Source organism: Carex rostrata, chromosome 4 (genome assembly GCF_964058835.1).
Source record: "Carex rostrata chromosome 4, lpCarRost1.2, whole genome shotgun sequence".
NCBI lineage: Eukaryota > Viridiplantae > Streptophyta > Magnoliopsida > Poales > Cyperaceae > Carex > Carex rostrata.
In genome coordinates this window covers 14,715,044-14,734,040 of record NC_135921.1, presented here as the reverse complement: position 1 = coordinate 14,734,040, position 18,997 = coordinate 14,715,044, and the positions used below count along the sequence as shown (strand labels likewise).

Here is an 18,997-nt window from a genome sequence, read left to right as displayed (position 1 = left end):
TGCAAATGTTCTCCTTCAGTTACTAATTAATTATTACAAGTTATTTTTTTTGTTTGAATAATAAAATGTAGCTTAGCTATGCTGTCCGTTTCATAACTGAAACAAGTTACTCACGAGACGAAATGCATTTGTTATACATGAACGTCTGCACATTATATCTCTATTCTATTATTAAGCACGTTGGATGTTCAATCCGCCAACGACTACGATTGAGAGATGAAACTTCAGATTTGATCTCAGCTCTTCAATTACATATTTTGTTTCTTTTGATTAAATGCATCTATTTTATGTATAGAAGTCTAAATTTAGTTAAAAACATATCCACCACATATGCTACCACACGATATGTTACAATTAAAATTGAATAAATTCTAAAATTTAGCGATATATTTATCCGTTTCCTTATTTTGTTTGTTTCTATATTTCTCCTCTTCAATTCAATTGAGAAGACTCAATCTTCTATTTTCTTATTTATTGTTTCCTTACTTCTTCGTTTCTATACCGATCACAATGGAAATTATTATTTTTTATTTTCTTATTTATCTTTCTTTGTTTCTATACATATTGGTGTGGGCAATTTAGAATATATTTTCGATATAGAATATATCAATGTGTGTGTGTGTGTGTTCTAAATTGGAAACAAAGAAGAATATAAATTGGAATGTGTGTGTAAATATATATTTTTCTTATAATATGTGTGTGTATATATATCCTATACATACACACGATAACACTTTTTATTTATGTTTTTTGATATCATATTATATGCTGATATTGAATTGTTGTATGATATTTGTTATTAGATTCGAATCGAGCTATTATTTGATATCATTGGTACTTAAAAATAAAAAAATCATCACATCATCAAATTGTTATCAGAGATCACGATTAAAGTTAATTAAAAATACATAATCATATAAATTTTCTATTAACATGTGTTTTAATTTTTAAATAATTATTATTTTCATTGATATATTTATTTCTTATAATATGTCCCCGTTGCAACGCACGGGTATGATACTTATATGTATATATATATAAATGTCAAGTCTAATAAAAATATATATTCTTAGTGACAGTCACAGAGTTACATCGATTTTATGATGGCTTACTCAAATGTCGGATTTTTTGTCTTTCGGTGAAACCATTCTTAAAAAACAACTCAGAAATGATTTTAAAATCATGCTGCCTCTCAATCTGCATCAATGATATATATCACCAGTAGCAGTAGTGGTACCTCCTTAAAACCGAAATTTTTATAAATATCAAAATCAAATAACAAATTACGGAATCTATCCTGTTTTGCAATGGAATTCGAAAACTAGCCTATCCGGTTAACCATTAACCGGAATAGGCCATTCTTTCCGGTTCCCCAATTCCCGGAAATTGAGAATAGGACCGGTTAATGGATAACCGGAAATAAGGTGTTTGGTTAATGGTGTACCAGAAGTAGGATATATAGATGTTAGGTTAATGGTTAAACCCTAAACCCTATAACTCATCACACAATCGTGTAACATTATCCAACAAATACTGTAAACATATAGGAATGATTCTATTAACAAGTAAAATTCTTTCAACAATTCTGTCAACATATACACTGTAACACTGAAAAAAAAATCCAACAATTTTACATCAGACACATCACTACTTGCATACTCTATGAAAAATTATTCTGCAAGTGAGTCAAAACTCTCATCACAATAGTAACCCAATCCTATAACATAATCCAAACAATCCTCTAAACAAATCCCCATAATTCTATAAGCTAGTAAAATATGTTCATCAATTCTGTCGAAACGTAGAAAAGATTTTTTTTTTAAACAAATTTACAGCAGACATTTTACTACTTGCATACTCTCTGAAAAATATTCTGCGAGTGAGACAGAAGTCTCCTCGCAAGAATAGACCTCTCCCGAGTTATGTCCTCCTGCAAAAACATATAAAAAAAGATTTTATTATTAAAAAAAATTACAACAAGAAAACAAATATAAATAGATAATAAAATTTACCTGAGTAAAATTCATTTGAGTATCTATTATGAGACAGTAGATGTAACGCAACACGAATATTGCGCAGTCATGTGAATGATTCTGTTTCGGGCATGCCTGACAATCATAAAGACGTGTCTTCCATGAAGGGTCACCTAATACAAAAAAAATAACATATACTGGTTAATCTAAAATTCTTCAAACATAACTGATATATCTATACAAATAGAACAATAATTCTGTAAACTAACATCATAAGATATACTGGGTTACAATTTTCTATACTTATCATACAATATAATAATTTATATTTGTATGATTTGGCAATTTCTAGAATTATTAAGCAATAACTCTATAAACACAGTTCAACAATCCACTAATCAGATAAATTTTTATCCATAGAAATTTTTTTTTTATAAAAAACACTCACGAAGACGCCATGCAATAAAAGAATCAGTCCACATTATTGTATGCCATGCGCAATTTAAGTATGCTCCATTAGTTTTCCCAGCAGAAGTGAAGTAGCGGACTTGTTTCCGTTTCAAGTCATAGGCAAAAAGTACCCAATGGTTCTGTGCACACACCGGGACAAAAAGCCACCTGACCTTCTCAAATTGTTCTGGGAATAGTTGCGGAAGGTTTTTCAGAGCTGTCTCATGATCATACATATGCATGATACTTTGCATAACAACAAAAAAACACAATAATAATTATAACAGGGCTATAACAACCTATAGGAGAATTTCAATAAACATATACAAACCTATGACAATATATACTTAATTCTATAAACATTGTTGGGTTTTGACGGTTCAAACCTATTGATTAAGTCTGTTGGGGTTTTGACGGTTCAAACCCATTTATTTGCTTAAGCTGCGGAAAGAGTAAAACAAAATTTTTTACATCTAACTTAAGCTACAGATTAAATGAATCAAGAAGATCCGTTTAATCCTATTTACAGATCTACTCCATAATTTATTTTCTAAAGCTTTAATCTATTTACCAATTAAATAGATTAATATAACAATTTATACCTTGTTTCGAAATCATAGTTGGAATACAGACCGAGCGAGAAGAGCTACACCAGGGAATGATTCTCCACGGAGCACCAAACGTATGGTGCCTCTATAGGTTATCCACCAGGACTAACCGGAGAGCGGTTTATTTCTTTTGCCAGAAATACCGTAAACCGCGGGTTTCTAGCAAAAACACTATTCACCAAAAAGGCGTAATAACACTATTCATGAACTTTCGGTTAATCAGATTCACTAATAAGCAAAATCTGAAATACCGCGAAATTCGGGAAAACACTATTCACCGATCCGAAAAACCGTAAATCGAGAAAGAGAGAAATTCCAATTAACGAAGTAATCAGATTAACACGTGAATTAGTATTTTATTCTCTCCATGCACCCCTCTATTTATAGCCTCTAAAATGGTGTGAAAAGACCAAAATACCCCTATGACAAGGCATGCCACCTAGGGGGTGAGGTGTTATGTGGATAAGATTGATGACGTGTCATCTGGATATGATCGATGACATGTCATGCGGATAAGGACGAATATGAAAAGACCCGAACGCCCTTGGCCCGAATACAATCAATATCCGTATAATTATTCTGAACAATTATATTTCTTGCGGTTGTTGTTTTGGTAACTTTTATACAACGTAACGTGTACGTTTATAAATTAACCGTTGTTTCTGCTTGTCATTTTTATATGACATTTATAATTTAATTATATCACGTATAATTAATTATAACCATCTTATTATTGATCATAACCAATTTATAATCAATCACAATAAGATTCTCCGATTAACTCCTATATGGTGTGACCCAATAGGATCTGTGTTATGTTGGTAAATAGAATTAAAACTGTTTTAACTTCTATAATCATGAGCGGCATCTGGCAGAATACATCATGACCATCCAATTACACAGATGATGCTGTACTGTACAATATCACGATCCAGTAAACAATTTACTTGTGTCAGTTCTTCTGTCTCATAGCTATCAGATCAGTTTCAAGGTAGATGTGTGTCATCCTTGCTAACTGAATCTTTTCTTGATCTTGAGCATATTATCAAATATAATTACTCTTGTAATTATACCGCATGCAGATAATCTAACTCTACCAAGGGGCCCAGTGATGCTATAGCTCGTACAAAAATACGAGGGACAATAGTACTTTTGGTAAACCATCACTTCCTTAGCTAAGCTATACATATGGAAGTGCTACTGTTATGACTGCTTTTTACGGACAGCGTTAGATAACACTCACACATACACATCTCTTAGCTAGAACGATGAATACCTCATACTGTAGAACTTTACACTGAATGAAAACATTAATGACACGAACACAATTCTATTCAATGTTTCATTCGAGGTCTGTCAAATACCATGTTCCTAGAACATGTATCTATGTGATTAAAATGACATCTCGTGTCTATGGTTTGTAAAACTTAACCATCTTTTAATCCACATACTAATCTAGTAACGGTTAATTAGTGTTCCTGCTAATTACCTCAGTCAGTGACTTCTTAAGAATATATATCATCTTAATTATGGAGTTTCACAATTCCAGTCATGAACTCGAAATGATCCATAATCCAATAATATTCAAGGCAACAAAATGATATATAATTAAACATTCAATTCATGAACAAAGCTTTATGATAAATTATCGTATTATTGACTTCTAGATTATTACAAACTAACAAACATAACATATAAATTCTGCAAACTAATACACATGTGATTTGGTAAAAGCAATCTCCAAATACAGTAACAAAATAGAGCTAAATACATTCCATTAATTCACACCAGTTTCATTCTACAAACATACACATCATTCATTCCAATAGTTCAGTTCAGTTCAGTTTCATTCTACAAACATAAACATAAATGTTGCAACTGACATACTATAACTTTACAAACCCATGCAATTAAGTTATGTATCTAAAATAAAAAAGAATAACTTACAACAATATACGGTGATATGAAGAACCATGGTTCTCTGACCGGCGTCTCCATTTGCATAACATTCAGCACAACTGTTGTTTGAGCAATAATCTTTTTCGTCTATTTGACTAATTTGCAAAAACATACAATTATTGAATTTTACGATGTTTTCTATTATTTGAAAGATATGTAGGTTCAAGTCAAATGGAATTGCATTATGAAATACTTGGACTGAAGAAATCACGAAGACACATATCAAGAATACAAATTGTAAAATCAAAAACTTGGTAAAGTATGTTTGAGACTGTTTAAACAGGGATAAAACGTTGGTAACATTTGTAAAACATTGTAACGTTTTATGCCAGTCAGAAATAACAATTTGGTCAAACCCAGAAATACCTTAAAATGTTGTAACGTTTTAGGACTGACAGAACTGCTGAAGCACAGCTGTACATAATCAACTTAAAACGTTGTAACGTTTTAGGAATGTCAGAATGTTAAGTACAGCTGTATCAAATTCAAAATTCAGGTTACAAACATTGTAACGTTTTTAATTAAATATAAGCTTCAAAAATTTCTGTTTTGATCAAAGTTTTTACAGTAGAAAACGTTACACAATGTTTTATAAACGTTGTAACGATTCACTAAGCTGTCAGAAAATTGAAACCCTAAATCGCACTTTGAACTAAAACATTGTAACGTTTTAGCTCAATTAGCTCATTTTTGAGCTGTTTCTATAAATAGGGCTTTGGGGTATCTTCCCAAAGTATCTGAGCCGACCCTAAACTTCTAAAAAGTGATTTTTTGAGAGCTTACCTTACTTCATTGTTATGAGAGCTTAACACTTCAAAATCACTCAAACAACCTCAAACCCACTTCACTAATCTTGAGTTAGATTATATTAGAGTGATATATTGAGTGTTTTTTCTTGAGTAGCTTGAACTAAGAGACATTGTTCTCATCTCTTTGAGTTGGTCGTTTGACTTCCCGCTTGGTGTGTAAGGGCTCAATGGCTCACAAGTTGTAATCCTTTCATATTGGGTAATAGAAAGACGCACCACTTGAGGTTGCGAAGCCCCGGAGATGTAGGCCTTTGTTTTGCCGAACTCTGTTAACATCCCGCGTGTCAAATTTCTCTAAACTCATCTATTTACTTTCAATTGCAATTTAATTTTAATTTTTGAGCAATTAGAGGTGCATTAAGTGTAACAACAACGTCAACGAGCTTCATGAAATAGAAAAGAATGATTGAATGATAGACCTAAATTATATACATATTCGATCTGATTTTTATTACGAAATAACACCAAATATCTTGTATTTTGAATATAAAGTGAATATAATACACCTTGGATCAAGTTACTGCGTTTGTTTGGTTTTAATTTGTAGGAAATGAAGAAAAATGAAGAAAACCGAAGGAAACTGCTCATTGCGGACACATGGTTTGTGATATGGCCAAAATAAGTACTTAAATGGATTTCTGGACGCGCGCCAATTTTAAAAAGATATAATAAGCTATACATCAAAATCCGTGCGGATGCACGGATATCGATGCGGACGCACGGATCGCGATGCAGCCGCACTCTGGTTGCACAGGAAAAGTCCGAGCCTAGTGCGGATCTCGATGCAACCGCAGTGCGGGTGGTTCAGACGCAGTGCGGATCCTAGTGCGGATGATACTGTAGCAGTGCGGACGCACTGTAGCAGATGGTGAAGACGCAGTGCGGATGGTACTGTAGCAGTGCGGACGCACTGTAGCAGTCAGCATAACGGGAGCCTGATCTTAAAATAGCCATAACTTTTGACTCGTAACTCCGATTAAGGCTTGCGACCACTTTTTGGAAAGCTAGGAAGAAGATCTACAACATGAGAAACTAAAAAAGGAAATTTGGAGTCGGTCGGATGCATTAAACTCGCAGACAGCCAGAAATATACGTTTTTGGACAGCGTTTCTATTTTTGGCGCATGATGGACACGTTTTTACAGCAAAACATGGACAAGGCATCCTGAGAAACAATCCAAATATAGCACCCACTAACTCCACTTCCTAGCCTCTTAATTGGGCATGATCATTGGCTATAAAAGAAGGCATCTCATCTCATCCCATCCATCATCTCTTCCCATCCATCATCTCACACAACATCTCTTCTCTCATCCATTTTTTCTCTCTACATACATACCATTCTTAGCGATAAAATTCTGGAGAAAAGGAAAGCTTTCAAGCAAGGAGAAGAAGGGTTTCCTGAGCAAGAAATCGGCAAGATAGAGGTTTTAGATTTGTCAAAGGGTGTATTTACTTCCTTTATTTCATTTCTTCTTACTTTGCCAATTTTTGTAATGGATCTCTCCATGAGGGAGTAGATCTCTCTCTAGGGGTTTAGGTCAATGCATGAACTTGTTTAATTCTATTTTATTCGGTTATTTGTTTTTATTATGATTGTTTTATGGGATTTGATTGTTATTTTCTGTGATTTATCATTTGTGTTGATTACATAGTTTAGTACTTGAAATCGCTGTAGTCCCGCTTTGGTATCTCTTTGTCAAAGGATCCAAAGAAGTTAGGACGAGAGGAGAGTACCATTTATGAATGCAAATACCCTAGGTTTAGATTAGGATTGTAACCAATTTGTGATCTAAACCAGAACTATAGAAATTAAGGTTAGGAATTTGGTGAAGAACCTAACCGTGAAGGCAAACCCTAATTAGGACATCTCAAATCGAATCGGGTATTGGTATGAAGGACTTAATCGTGAAGTATCAATATTTGAGGAGAGGAGAGACTAACAAGAGCTTATGGTCTAAGTAGCTAGGGTGAAGGACCTAACCGTGAAGTCCGAATTACTTAGACACGTTATTAATTCACGAAAGTGACCCTTAATGACATATTAGGTTAGAAACCTCATCAAATCATACATGAACTTAAACAAATACCGAATAGATATAGTTAGCAAGGGAATGTAGACCAAAGACCCCTAGATCTTCTCATCTAGAAAGCAATCTAATCTTTCTTTCATTCATTTACTCTTATTGTTTTAAAAACTCTCTATTCGGGTATTGAACCCAAATTTAGGAATTGTTAGAACAAACCCCCCCAATTTACTTTTATTGCACTTTACTTTCCTTTTATTTTTTGAAATTTATTACTAAAGTTTAAACTAAGTATTTATCATACTCCCTGTGGATCGATACCCGACAATATACTACACGGTAGGATTGTATACTTGCAATCTGAACCAAAAGTGTATTTAGGGTTAAAAAGTACATCGTTGTACTGAAGCTTTTTACCATACCATTTGGACGCATCATTGAACTGACAAGAATCAAGTTAACATTTAATTTGAACAAATAGAAAACAATAATAACAAATACCTCGCTCGAAAGATCTACCTCAGGCATCAACAAATCTATAATGAATTGAACCCTGCAATAAACGTGCTGGGCAACCCTGTGCTCAAAAGCGGTTTCCTTGTCTATCAGCTTTTTTTGTTTAATTTCAACCGACAAATCATCCAAGATGCTTATAACATCGTAAGACATCTTGTCCCTGTGTTGGTACATGTATCGTTTAGGAAGTGGAGGTTTCTAAATGAGTGGGTCACCTCACAAAATAACGAATTTGAAAAAGTCCAGTCAGCTTCGAATTTTCTGAACCGAAATGATCTAAGTCTTCTTGGGCTAACATACTGATCTTTAAATTGTAACCATCGCAACTTTGGACGAGGTGCTGTGTAATATTCTGAGACAACGATATTACAATATTCAGCTGTAGTCCATTATCATGAACATCATTTCCCTTTGCCTGATTCTTTCTTTCAACAACTTTTGTTACTTTTCTTTTTCTCACTGCCTTTTTCCCACCCTTTTTCAACACTTCCTTGCCCTGAAAAATATAAATTACATTATGCAAACACATCCTACAACAATTTGAAATCATAAGAAGTGCAGTATTCTTTACCTCCACAATGACTACTACCACTTCTGGGCTTTTTCCTTTGCCAACTTTTTTTTTTCACAATTATCTCTTCAATATCACTATCCTGAAATTCATCAAACAGTTCTATAAACATAACTATTGTATTTTGTGAAAAAAAAGCCAACAATTATGTAATATAAAATTAAAACTAATACTGACAGAGAAAAGAAGAAACCTATATCAAACAGAACACAATGAATCAGGAACAAATACCTTATCATTATGCTCAATAGTTTTCACTGAAATTTTTCCCTGATAAACATCTTTCAGAAAATTAGATTTCTCTTCAACTGGTACCTCCTGTTCTTCCATTGCTGTAAAATTGTAAAAAAAACTACCACACTGTGAAGATGTAATTGAAACATAAACATGACAATCTAATGTAATCAATCCTATTAACAAAATTATTGGATCCTGTAAACAACAATTAATAATCAATGAATTTTGTTCACATCATAGTTACGACAAGTAATCAGCAATCAATAGTTCAAAAATAAACGATCCATGTAACTTTCAAATACTAAATTGAAAAATTAAATAAAAAAATTTGATTCAAAATCGATACCACTATATAATGAACAAAATTGATCTAAAAGCAATATTGAATGAGTAAAATGACCTGTAGCTTTCAAAACTTCGATACTTACTGCCTGTTCCGTGCTTGGAAAAAGAGAAGTGCTTTCTAAACCCAACTCACGTACCATTTTCTTTGGCGAACACTAGCTAATATTTCAAAGGGTCCATAGTATGACGCAATTTCTGTTGTTTGTGAGCATTCTTCAGGGATAATTGTCTGCAATGCTGTTCTTCGATGCTTTTCTTCGATGCTGTTCTTCAATGATGATGCTCATCAATGATGATATTCAATGGACAAACGCAACTAAAATTACAACCAGAGGAGATGCTGCTCTTCGAATTTGCGACTCAGTACTCGATTCAAACATAGTAGAAAAAGAAAAGGAAAAAAATCAGATCAGAAAAGGAATCAGATCATAAAAGGAAAGAAGATGCAAAAAACGATTCAATTTTCAAAAAATGGAAAGCGGTAAAAAAGGAAGGGTTTAAATAGGCAAGATGGAGATTGTAGCAGTGGGGACCACGTTGTTGCTGGTAATGGCAGTTGAAAGCGCGTGACCGAAAAAGTACATCTTCCGTTAACGGCAGTTGAAAGCTCGTCGAGACTAGGCTAAAAAGTGAATGTTTTTATATGCAGAGATTTTCAGAGAACTGTAGCCCGGAGAATTATACCTTTTCTCATAAAATAATTCTATGTAAAATAAAATTTCATCTCCATGGACATAGCAAAAAAAACATTACTAAGAGGAATTATATATTTGTACCTACAAAAAAAATAAAAAGAGGTATTATCTGTACAATACCGAGTACTGACAACACGACAGCTGTATATAAATTGCGAGGTGGAAAACGATCAAATCAAACGGAGCCTAAAGAAATCAGATTGACGTGACCCAATCAAACCATAATTCTTTCTTTTTTGGAAAGTTGATCTACGATTCTCTTTTGTGGAAATTGTCATATGATGATAGAGTCCGTCCTCACTTTTCCTTTCACGCACTAACGAAGAAAACTAGTTACATGATTTCCTCACGCCACGTTGGACATGTTATTTATGTCTCAGTCATGTTTTTCCTTTACGCACCACGTGTTGTGGGGTTATTTTGACAAGTATTTTAAAATTTGAGAATCTAACGGTAAACGACGAAAGTGGGTTGGACCAAAATTAAAATCATCGATCAAATGGTTTACAATTACATTGGAATTTTGCTGCGCGGCAGAGGATCTTAACTATATGATATTACCAGCAGCGTCATGGAATAATGGAATTTTGCAGGCAATAAAAGTTTGGACTGATAATAAAAAAAAAAAAAAAAAAAAAAGGCTGAGTTTGGTTAATTTGATTGGAATAGTCGAATACAAGTATGTAATGCATTGTGTTAACATATATTGTTACAGACTTAACAGTGCTTTACATCTTATTATTATCGATTACAAAATCCTATGAAATATTACAATAGGTTACTTACCTGCAGGTGAATCACAAATTAAGTCTCACAACGACATAACCCAGAATGACTAACAACTCGACACCTGAAACAGACAGATTTCAACAAAATACTTTTGTATACAACAGCACTGGTAGAGCTGGTTAGGCAGCCTACAGGCATTGTCATCAATAAAATGAGAGAGAGAGTGAGCAATATATTTTCGCAGAAATACCCCAAATTAAGCACTACATAGAGAAGCCAATACAATTGTCACATGCTGCATTTCAATTAACTGTTGATTATTTAGGTCTAATTGAAAAAAGAAGAGAGAGGAAAAAGAAAAAGGAACTTAGGTTTGTGTCTTCGTTTCTCTGAAGTATTGACAACATGCTGATTATTTATCTTTTATTAGAAAAAACAACATCATAAGATTCCTAGTTTGCAATTAACTGTATTTACATTTATCATGACAAAGATATGTACAATTTGGAAAACTCTATCTACAAAGCATTCTGACATACATTTCCTCGGCATAATGGGCAGACCCTACAATTAAATCCAGAAAGAGAATTAAGCTGTTAGTACAGGCCCTTGGTACCATTAGCGTGCAAACTTTAGGTTTAATTAGGAATTGGTATAACAAACTAGAAAGGATAAAGATGATGGCAATATAAACAATACCTATGAACTTCTTTAAGCCACTTGTCAACACATGCCATGTGAAATTCATGGTTGCAAGGTAGAACTCTAATTTTATCCCCTTCTTCATATTCAGTTAGGCAGATATAACATCTGTATGGAATGCACAAACAAAAATTGTCAGATAATTAATCATAGTAAAATCAAGAGCATACACCCTTTTTTTTTTATAAGACTGAAAGGAAGAGGATAAACTTACTGTTCCACATCATCATTATATCTTATCACATTCTTCGTATAGTTTTTTGAAGGCAATGAATTGACAACAGATTCTGGTGCTTGAGCCGAAGAAATAGACAGACCGGCAGGATGCCGATGAATTTCATCCAATACCTGTATATACTTCACCAGAATACATGAAATTAGAACAAGCTATCCGCAGCTCAATGCAATGAAAAAAATATGACAGAGACAAAGAAGGTGCAACATTTCAAGCTGTACAAAATCGTTTTTTCTCTTTCCTTTTTAAAAAAAAAAAACTCTTTGTTGGCAATTTTTCAGGTATTAAGTCTTATTTCAGGCCCAAAAATTAGAAATTTGAAGCTAAACTCCTCTATACTATGCATGGACATAAAGGAAAACTGAATGAGGGACAAACCTCAAATAGAGCTTCAGTTAACATGACGATCCTAGAAATACTCGCTTCAGCACTTGAAAAGGCACGGCATACGCACATGCCATCCGGGTGGAGTCCAGTGGGACAAACTGGGCTAACATTTCTATGTCTTTCATGAAAGCCAGCGCGGCGCCTATCCCTCATCTGGAGCAAATGAAATAGTTATGAACGGAACAAAGAAGATTTAAATCTGGGTCCAAAGGCACAAAGCAATATGCTTATAAACAATTTGACAGAGCCAACCTAATTTCTATCACTGCTTCGAATCATTGTTTTTCCACTGCCATTTTCTTTTCTTTTCTCTGGTTCTTCTTGAATTATGATGTTTATTTGAAATTCTGTTCAAGGATTAAATGTGATGGGTCCTTACCCATTAATAAGGGTCTTTAATTTTTTTCACATGGAAAGAATACTGATTTTTTTTGTATCATGTATGGCAAGAACATCCAATATTTCATATGATAAGTTAGTCCAAATTTTCTGAGTTCCAAGTATTAAAATCAAGTTCAAGTCAAGAAAAGTAGTGAACTGCTTTTTAACTAGTTGATACGTATTTTGTGTCTTAAGGGGTCTATAATAACAGGAGATTATAATTGTCAACGGTTAATACATTACAGTTTTCCCATCACATAAACCTTGCCGTTTCAAAACATACCAAATAATTTTGAGTTATTGATTGCAAGCACAAGATCTTGTGTGTAATATGCAGGGAACTTCAAAACCCTAAACATTACTAGTAATAAAACCATTCATTGCGATTACCTTGGTACCATAGTTGGGTCTAGTAACAGCATTTTCAAAAATGACTTCCCAGCAAATAGATATGCACAATTGCAAACAATAATTTTGAAAAACACACATTAGTAAATGCAAATTCCAATTAAGTGTTTAAGATTTGACATATAATTACCCGAGATCTAGAATGCCAATTCAGACCACTTGATCCATATTGCCTGAGGTGTGAAGATCTCAACTCATCTCCAATTGAGTCCCCATAAAGTCCATCACCAAGATCTAACAACCTATCATAGATTCCGAGGTCACCATCTGAAGAGTCATTGCTTCTTCCATAGCTACGTCTAGAAAAGGACTCCCATATACTTCTCCTAACATTATTAATATCGTGATTGCTGGGTCCACTGTCAGTCGAAGAAGGTGACAGTCCCTCAGATTCAGCATTTATTACAGTTCCTGTAGATGCAAGGTTTGAGCTCGGTGAGGAGTGAAGCTCTGATATTTCACTTGAAAAATCAGTTGAAAATAGTTCTCCAGTTTGAAGGTCACTCGAGGGATTAGTTCCTGTAGAAGTGCTTGCTTGATTAGAAACCATTTCTGAGTGAGAGTTTTCAAATTCCTTAGCTGGTGATTTCCCCAAGTGAGTAGCAGAAGCAGATTGGTTTCTGTCTGAATTTTTATTTCCCAGTGTTTGAGTCTGCTAATTGAAAACATAATCAGCAATTGGTCAGGGAAAGAAAAACAGCATTTTTTTGGGATCATAAAAAGGGAAACAGATGCCTTTGAAGAGTCAAAGAATGAAAGCTATTAAAGAGAATTGATGACCTCATTGCAAGGAATAACAACTTACTTAGTTTTATAGTACTCATATTAGTCTAAAATACAGAAATACTTGCTCACAGAGTGGTCACAATCCTATTTTCTCCCTTATTTTTCTCAATTAATTCTGGTAAAACAAAACACTCCAAGCTTTGTTAACTAAAGGGATAATCTCAGAGTAACAAAGAACATACATCAGTTAAATCCGAATCATCATCAGCTGCGGCGGCGGCGGCGGCGGAGGCTCCGCCGCAGAGAAAACAAGCGGCGTGGCTGGGTTTCCGGCGACGCGGCGGCCCGGTGCGCATCCGACTATTCCCCGACCCCATTTCTTATCTCTTTTTAATGAATAATTGAGAAATCTGATAGCAAGTGGGAGAAGAATGGGAGGGACCGAGGGAGTCGGAGATAGTAAGCGGAAGCGGACTGGAAAGTGCCAGGAAAGCGCTCTTCAATTAATTTCCAAGCATCACCTATTTTTATTTTATTTAACTACTTTTAAATTCAAAATATTTTGCTGATGCTTCCAAATTAAAGCCAAAATAATGAAATATTGAAGGGGGCAAACCCCTAAAGTAATACAAATTTTGTGTTTGAATCCAGACCGTACGATATGCTCTGGCGCGAATATTGAAGGGAACAGATTGACCCGAACTTATGATCGGACGGTCCTAGTCTAATCTCAAATTTTGGGTTATTTTAGGGCATACGGACTTAACTTCTTTCACGGGGAGCTCTCTTTTTCTTTCTTTAGTATTTTATGCCTCAAGAAACAGGCCTTTTTGTTCGTATCTCTGTGGATGGTAACACACTAACACGCTAATGAATTTTTATTTATTTGTTGGATAATCTTATTGTTTAGTCGTAGCATCTCTTAAATAAATTTGAACTTTCCTTAAAGAAAGAGACAAAAGAAAAACACGTTACGCATTTTTGGCCCTTGGTTAGTCAACAACTCTTGTCTCGAATCTCGATGGTATAGCAAGCCATCTAATCTAACTATCTAAGTATATATAAAATAAAATAAAATAAATATTCTAATTTTAATTCTTTGTCCTCATTATAAATTAAACAGAGAGGAGTTGATTCTGATTGGGACTATTAAGTCTAAGATAGATACCTTCCTTAGCTTGTGGCTTGTGCCAGAGAGTCAGAGACCAAGTGCAGATCCAACGACTTAGACCAGACTTTCTCCTCTTTAAGGGCATGTTCGGCCGACAAATGGGAATGGACGCGAGCACGGGATTTGAACTGAAAAACACTGTTTCCGTGGGAAAAAAAAAATTCAGTTCAACTGAAATTTTTTTTTCCCACGTGAATAGTGATTCGGCCGAACAGGCCCTAAATTTTGATCATCTTGTGTGTGTGTGGGGGGGGGGGGGGGTAACCATGCGTGTGGTAGTTCACTCCGGAACAACATTCATAAATTTGCGCAGAACAAGGTTAAAATAATTTGTTATGAGTAGCCGAACTAGAAAATTGATATTAAATTTGTATGAAGACACATGTGTACTTGATTTACATGAATCTTAAAAGTTATTCACACAAATCTTGATGTTAATCGAATGACTTCAATCGAACATCAAACCGGCGTTCCTAACCTAATACATACTTTCGCCTCATGCCATAGTAGCATCTATTTTTATGTTTTTAAGTTTAATGATTTTAAATCAAAAATAATAATAAAAATTTTACGTTTTTCTAACATTTTTAGGTATAATGTAAGTGGTGTATGTATCACATCCAGTAAAAATAAAAATAAAATTGATGCAAATTTTTATTATTTGTCAAACAATTTAAATAAGTTAATGGTTCGATGTAACTAGGGGTGTCAACGATACGGTAAGGGTCTGGTGAAAGTATTTTCATACCCATACCCATTACAAATTATCCTTACCCGTTACAAATTGCCTTATCCGTACTCTACCCTTACCCATTGTAGTTGTCGGATAACGAAACGGTAGCGGGTAAATAACGGTTAATACTTGTATAATAATTATTTTTATTATTTATTAAATAAAATACTAAGACACATTTATTTGTCACATATATAATCACATTACTATTATGAAATTACTAATATGAAAATTAATTCCAACTAAATTGTTTTTTTTTAATCAAAACACAAATTCAAAAAAGAAATATCTCTGTATTTTAATTAAAAAAAATTAGACATGCAAATAAAAACAAGATGGTCAATTATTCAAGTGCTTTAACGGTGAATTATGCTTAACACATATAAATGGTCAATTGTTCAAGTTAAAAAATTTAATAAATTTTGTTTTCCAAGATCAAGAGTAGTTATCAGTTGGACTGTTAGAGATGGATAATAATTCAATGCTCATTAAGATAGATAGATAGATAGATAAATAGATATATATAGTGTTTGGTAAATGCCCCCGGGGACCCAACCCGGACCGGTCCGCCCGTGCCCGTGCCCGGACCGGACCGTGCCCGTGCCACGGGTATGCACGGGTACACGGGCACACGGGCACGGGTATTAAACGGGCCGGACCCGGTTTTTTGGAAAAATGCCCGTGAGAACCCGGACCCCCGTACCCGTAACCCGTACCCGTGACGCCCGTGCCTGTGAGCCCGTGCGCCCGTGCCCGTGACCGTGAGACCGTGGCAGAATTTTTTTTTTTTTTTTTTTTACTTTTGGTCTAAAATTCAAAATTTAAACTCAAATTCTCCCCCCCCCCCCCCCCCCCCCCCCCCCCCCCCCATTCCCCCCATGCCCCACATCCCCACTTTCTACCCGGACCCCTACCCATTTTTTTTTTCAGTTTTTTTTTTTTTTAATTCAAATTTTAATCCCTCCAAACAAAATTCTATAAATATACATCCATTCCTTACAAATTTTCACATCTCTCTCAATATTTTCATCTCTCATTCTCTCAATCTCAATCTCAATATTTTTATTATTCTCCAATTTTAATTTTATTAAAAATAGTTGTTAATTTAACAAATACGCAAACGCAAACACGCAAACGGAAACGGAAACGGAATTACGAAGGTATTCTCGAAGATTTTCTCGCGAAATTAAAAAGGTAACATTAATTTTTGTTAGATTACATTTTGTTAGATTAAATTTTGCTAGATTAAATTTTGTTAGATTGAAATATTGAATGTTAGATTTATTTTTGTAGAGTAATTTAAAAATTAAATTTGATGTTAGATTTATTTTTGTAGAAAAAATTTAGAATTTAAATTGAATGTTAGATTTAGTTTATGTTAGATTTATTCAATGTTAAGTAATTAGATTTGTTATATTTATTGAATGTTAGATTTATTAAATTTGTTAAGTAATTAGATTTATAAGATTTATTTTATGTTAGATTTGTTAGATTTATTTAGTTTATATTAGATTTGTTAGATGTGTAGTAATTAGATTTGTTTTGAATATGTTAGATTTTATTTTTGAAATTCGGATTTATTTTTAATAGGTTAATGAAAGATGTTAGATTTATTTTTTTGAATATGTGAAGTAATTTGATTTGTTTTGAATAGATTAGATTTTATTTTTGAAATTCGGATTTATTTTTAATAGGTTAATGAAAGATGTTAGATTTATTTTTTTGAATATGTGAAGGAATTTGATTTGTTTTGAATAGGTTAGATTTTATTTTTGAAATCCGGATTTATTTTTAATAGGTTAATCAAAGATGTTAGATTTATTTTTTTGAATATGTGAAGTAATTTGATTTGTTTTGAATAGGTTAGATTTTATTTTTGAAATCCGGATTTATTTTTAATAGGTTAATCAAAGATGTTAGATTTATTTTTTTGAATATGTGAAGTAATTTGATTTGTTTTGAATAGGTTAGATTTTATTTTTGAAATCCGGATTTATTTTTAATAGGTTAATCAAAGATGTTAGATTTATTTTTTTGAATATGTGAAGGAATTTGATTTGTTTTGAATAGGTTAGATTTTATTTTTGAAATCCGAATTTATTTTTAATAGGTTAATCAAAGATGTTAGATTTATTTTTTTGAATATGTGAAGGAATTTGATTTATTTTGAATAGTTTAGATTTTATTTTTGAAATTCGGATTTATTGTTAATAGGTTAATGAAAGATGTTAGATTTATTTTTTTGAATATGTGAAGTAATTTGATTTGTTTTGAATAGTTTAGATTTTATTTTTGAAATTCGGATTTATTTTTAATAGGTTAATGAAAGATGTTAGATTTATTTTTTTGAATATGTGAAGTAATTTGATTTGTTTTGAATAGGTTAGATTTTATTTTTGAAATTCGGATTTATTTTTAATAGGTTAATCAAAGATGTTAGATTTATTTTTTTGAATATGTGACGTAATTTGATTTGTTTTGAATATGTTAGATTTTATTTTTGAAATTCGGATTTATTTTTAATAGGTTAAATAAAGATGTTAGATTTTTTTTTTTGAATATGTGAAGTAATTTGATTTGTTTTGAATAGGTTAGATTTTATTTTTGAAATTCGGATTTATTTTTAATAGGTTAATAAAAGATGTTAGATTTTTTTTTTTTTAATATGTGAAGTGATTTGATTTGTTTTGAATAAGTTAGATCTATTCTATTAAGAATGAGTGCCAACACAGCGGAATCTCATACGCGAGCTCTCAGCCCGATTGCAGAGCCCTCAGCGGAATCTCGTACACGAGCCCTCCCCTACTTCCGCTCAAGAGATCTCGAGGAACTTATGAAAGAAGAAAACCCCGAGAACCTTCATGAAAAGTCCCAACAACGTACAAACAAAGAACCGGTAGATTTTTGCAATCCCTGTTACCAATATGGGAATAGGAGTGAGATGTTCTGTTGCGCGGAATGTTTGCAAGCTTTCCACCCTTCCTGCATTAGCGCCTACCCGACACGCACAAGGGAGGATATAAGGTTCAAGCATTTTATATGCCCACCCTGCGCCTTAGACAAGTCTAAGCGAAGCAGGCAAAAAAGAAAACGAAAGAAGCAGTGGAACTCTGATTCCGATTAGGATTATCTCAACGTTGTATTACTTTTATTTTCAAACGCGACCTATCAGTTGCTAGTTGTAATTTCCTTTACTTCAATGTTATTTTTCCTTCATTTATCTCAATTAATTTTTTACTTTCAAAATTGAGTATTTATGACTTTAATTCACAACAAATGAAATTTTTATCTTTTGATTTTCTTATTTTGTCTTGTATATATGTATTATTTATTTTT

At 33.3% G+C, this 18,997-nt stretch overlaps 1 protein-coding gene across 2 annotated transcripts; it reads right to left on the bottom strand.

The window, feature by feature from the left end:
* Positions 1 to 11,302: 11,302 nt before the first annotated feature.
* LOC144553582 (uncharacterized) lies at positions 11,303 to 14,292 on the bottom strand. 2 transcript variants are annotated; one of them, XM_078301808.1, is made up of 6 exons: positions 14,000 to 14,292; positions 13,162 to 13,683; positions 12,234 to 12,395; positions 11,835 to 11,968; positions 11,618 to 11,728; positions 11,303 to 11,482 (listed from the first exon to the last, which is right to left on the bottom strand). In XM_078301808.1, exons 1-6 carry the CDS (start codon positions 14,132 to 14,134, stop codon positions 11,437 to 11,439), a joined length of 1,110 nt encoding a protein of 369 aa, XP_078157934.1. In that variant the 5' UTR covers positions 14,135 to 14,292; the 3' UTR covers positions 11,303 to 11,436. The 2 variants fall into 2 exon arrangements, with proteins under 2 accessions (XP_078157934.1, XP_078157933.1); XM_078301807.1 differs by having other exon boundaries at positions 11,835 to 11,977; positions 14,000 to 14,279.
* Between the last annotated feature and the right edge of the window lie 4,705 nt (positions 14,293 to 18,997).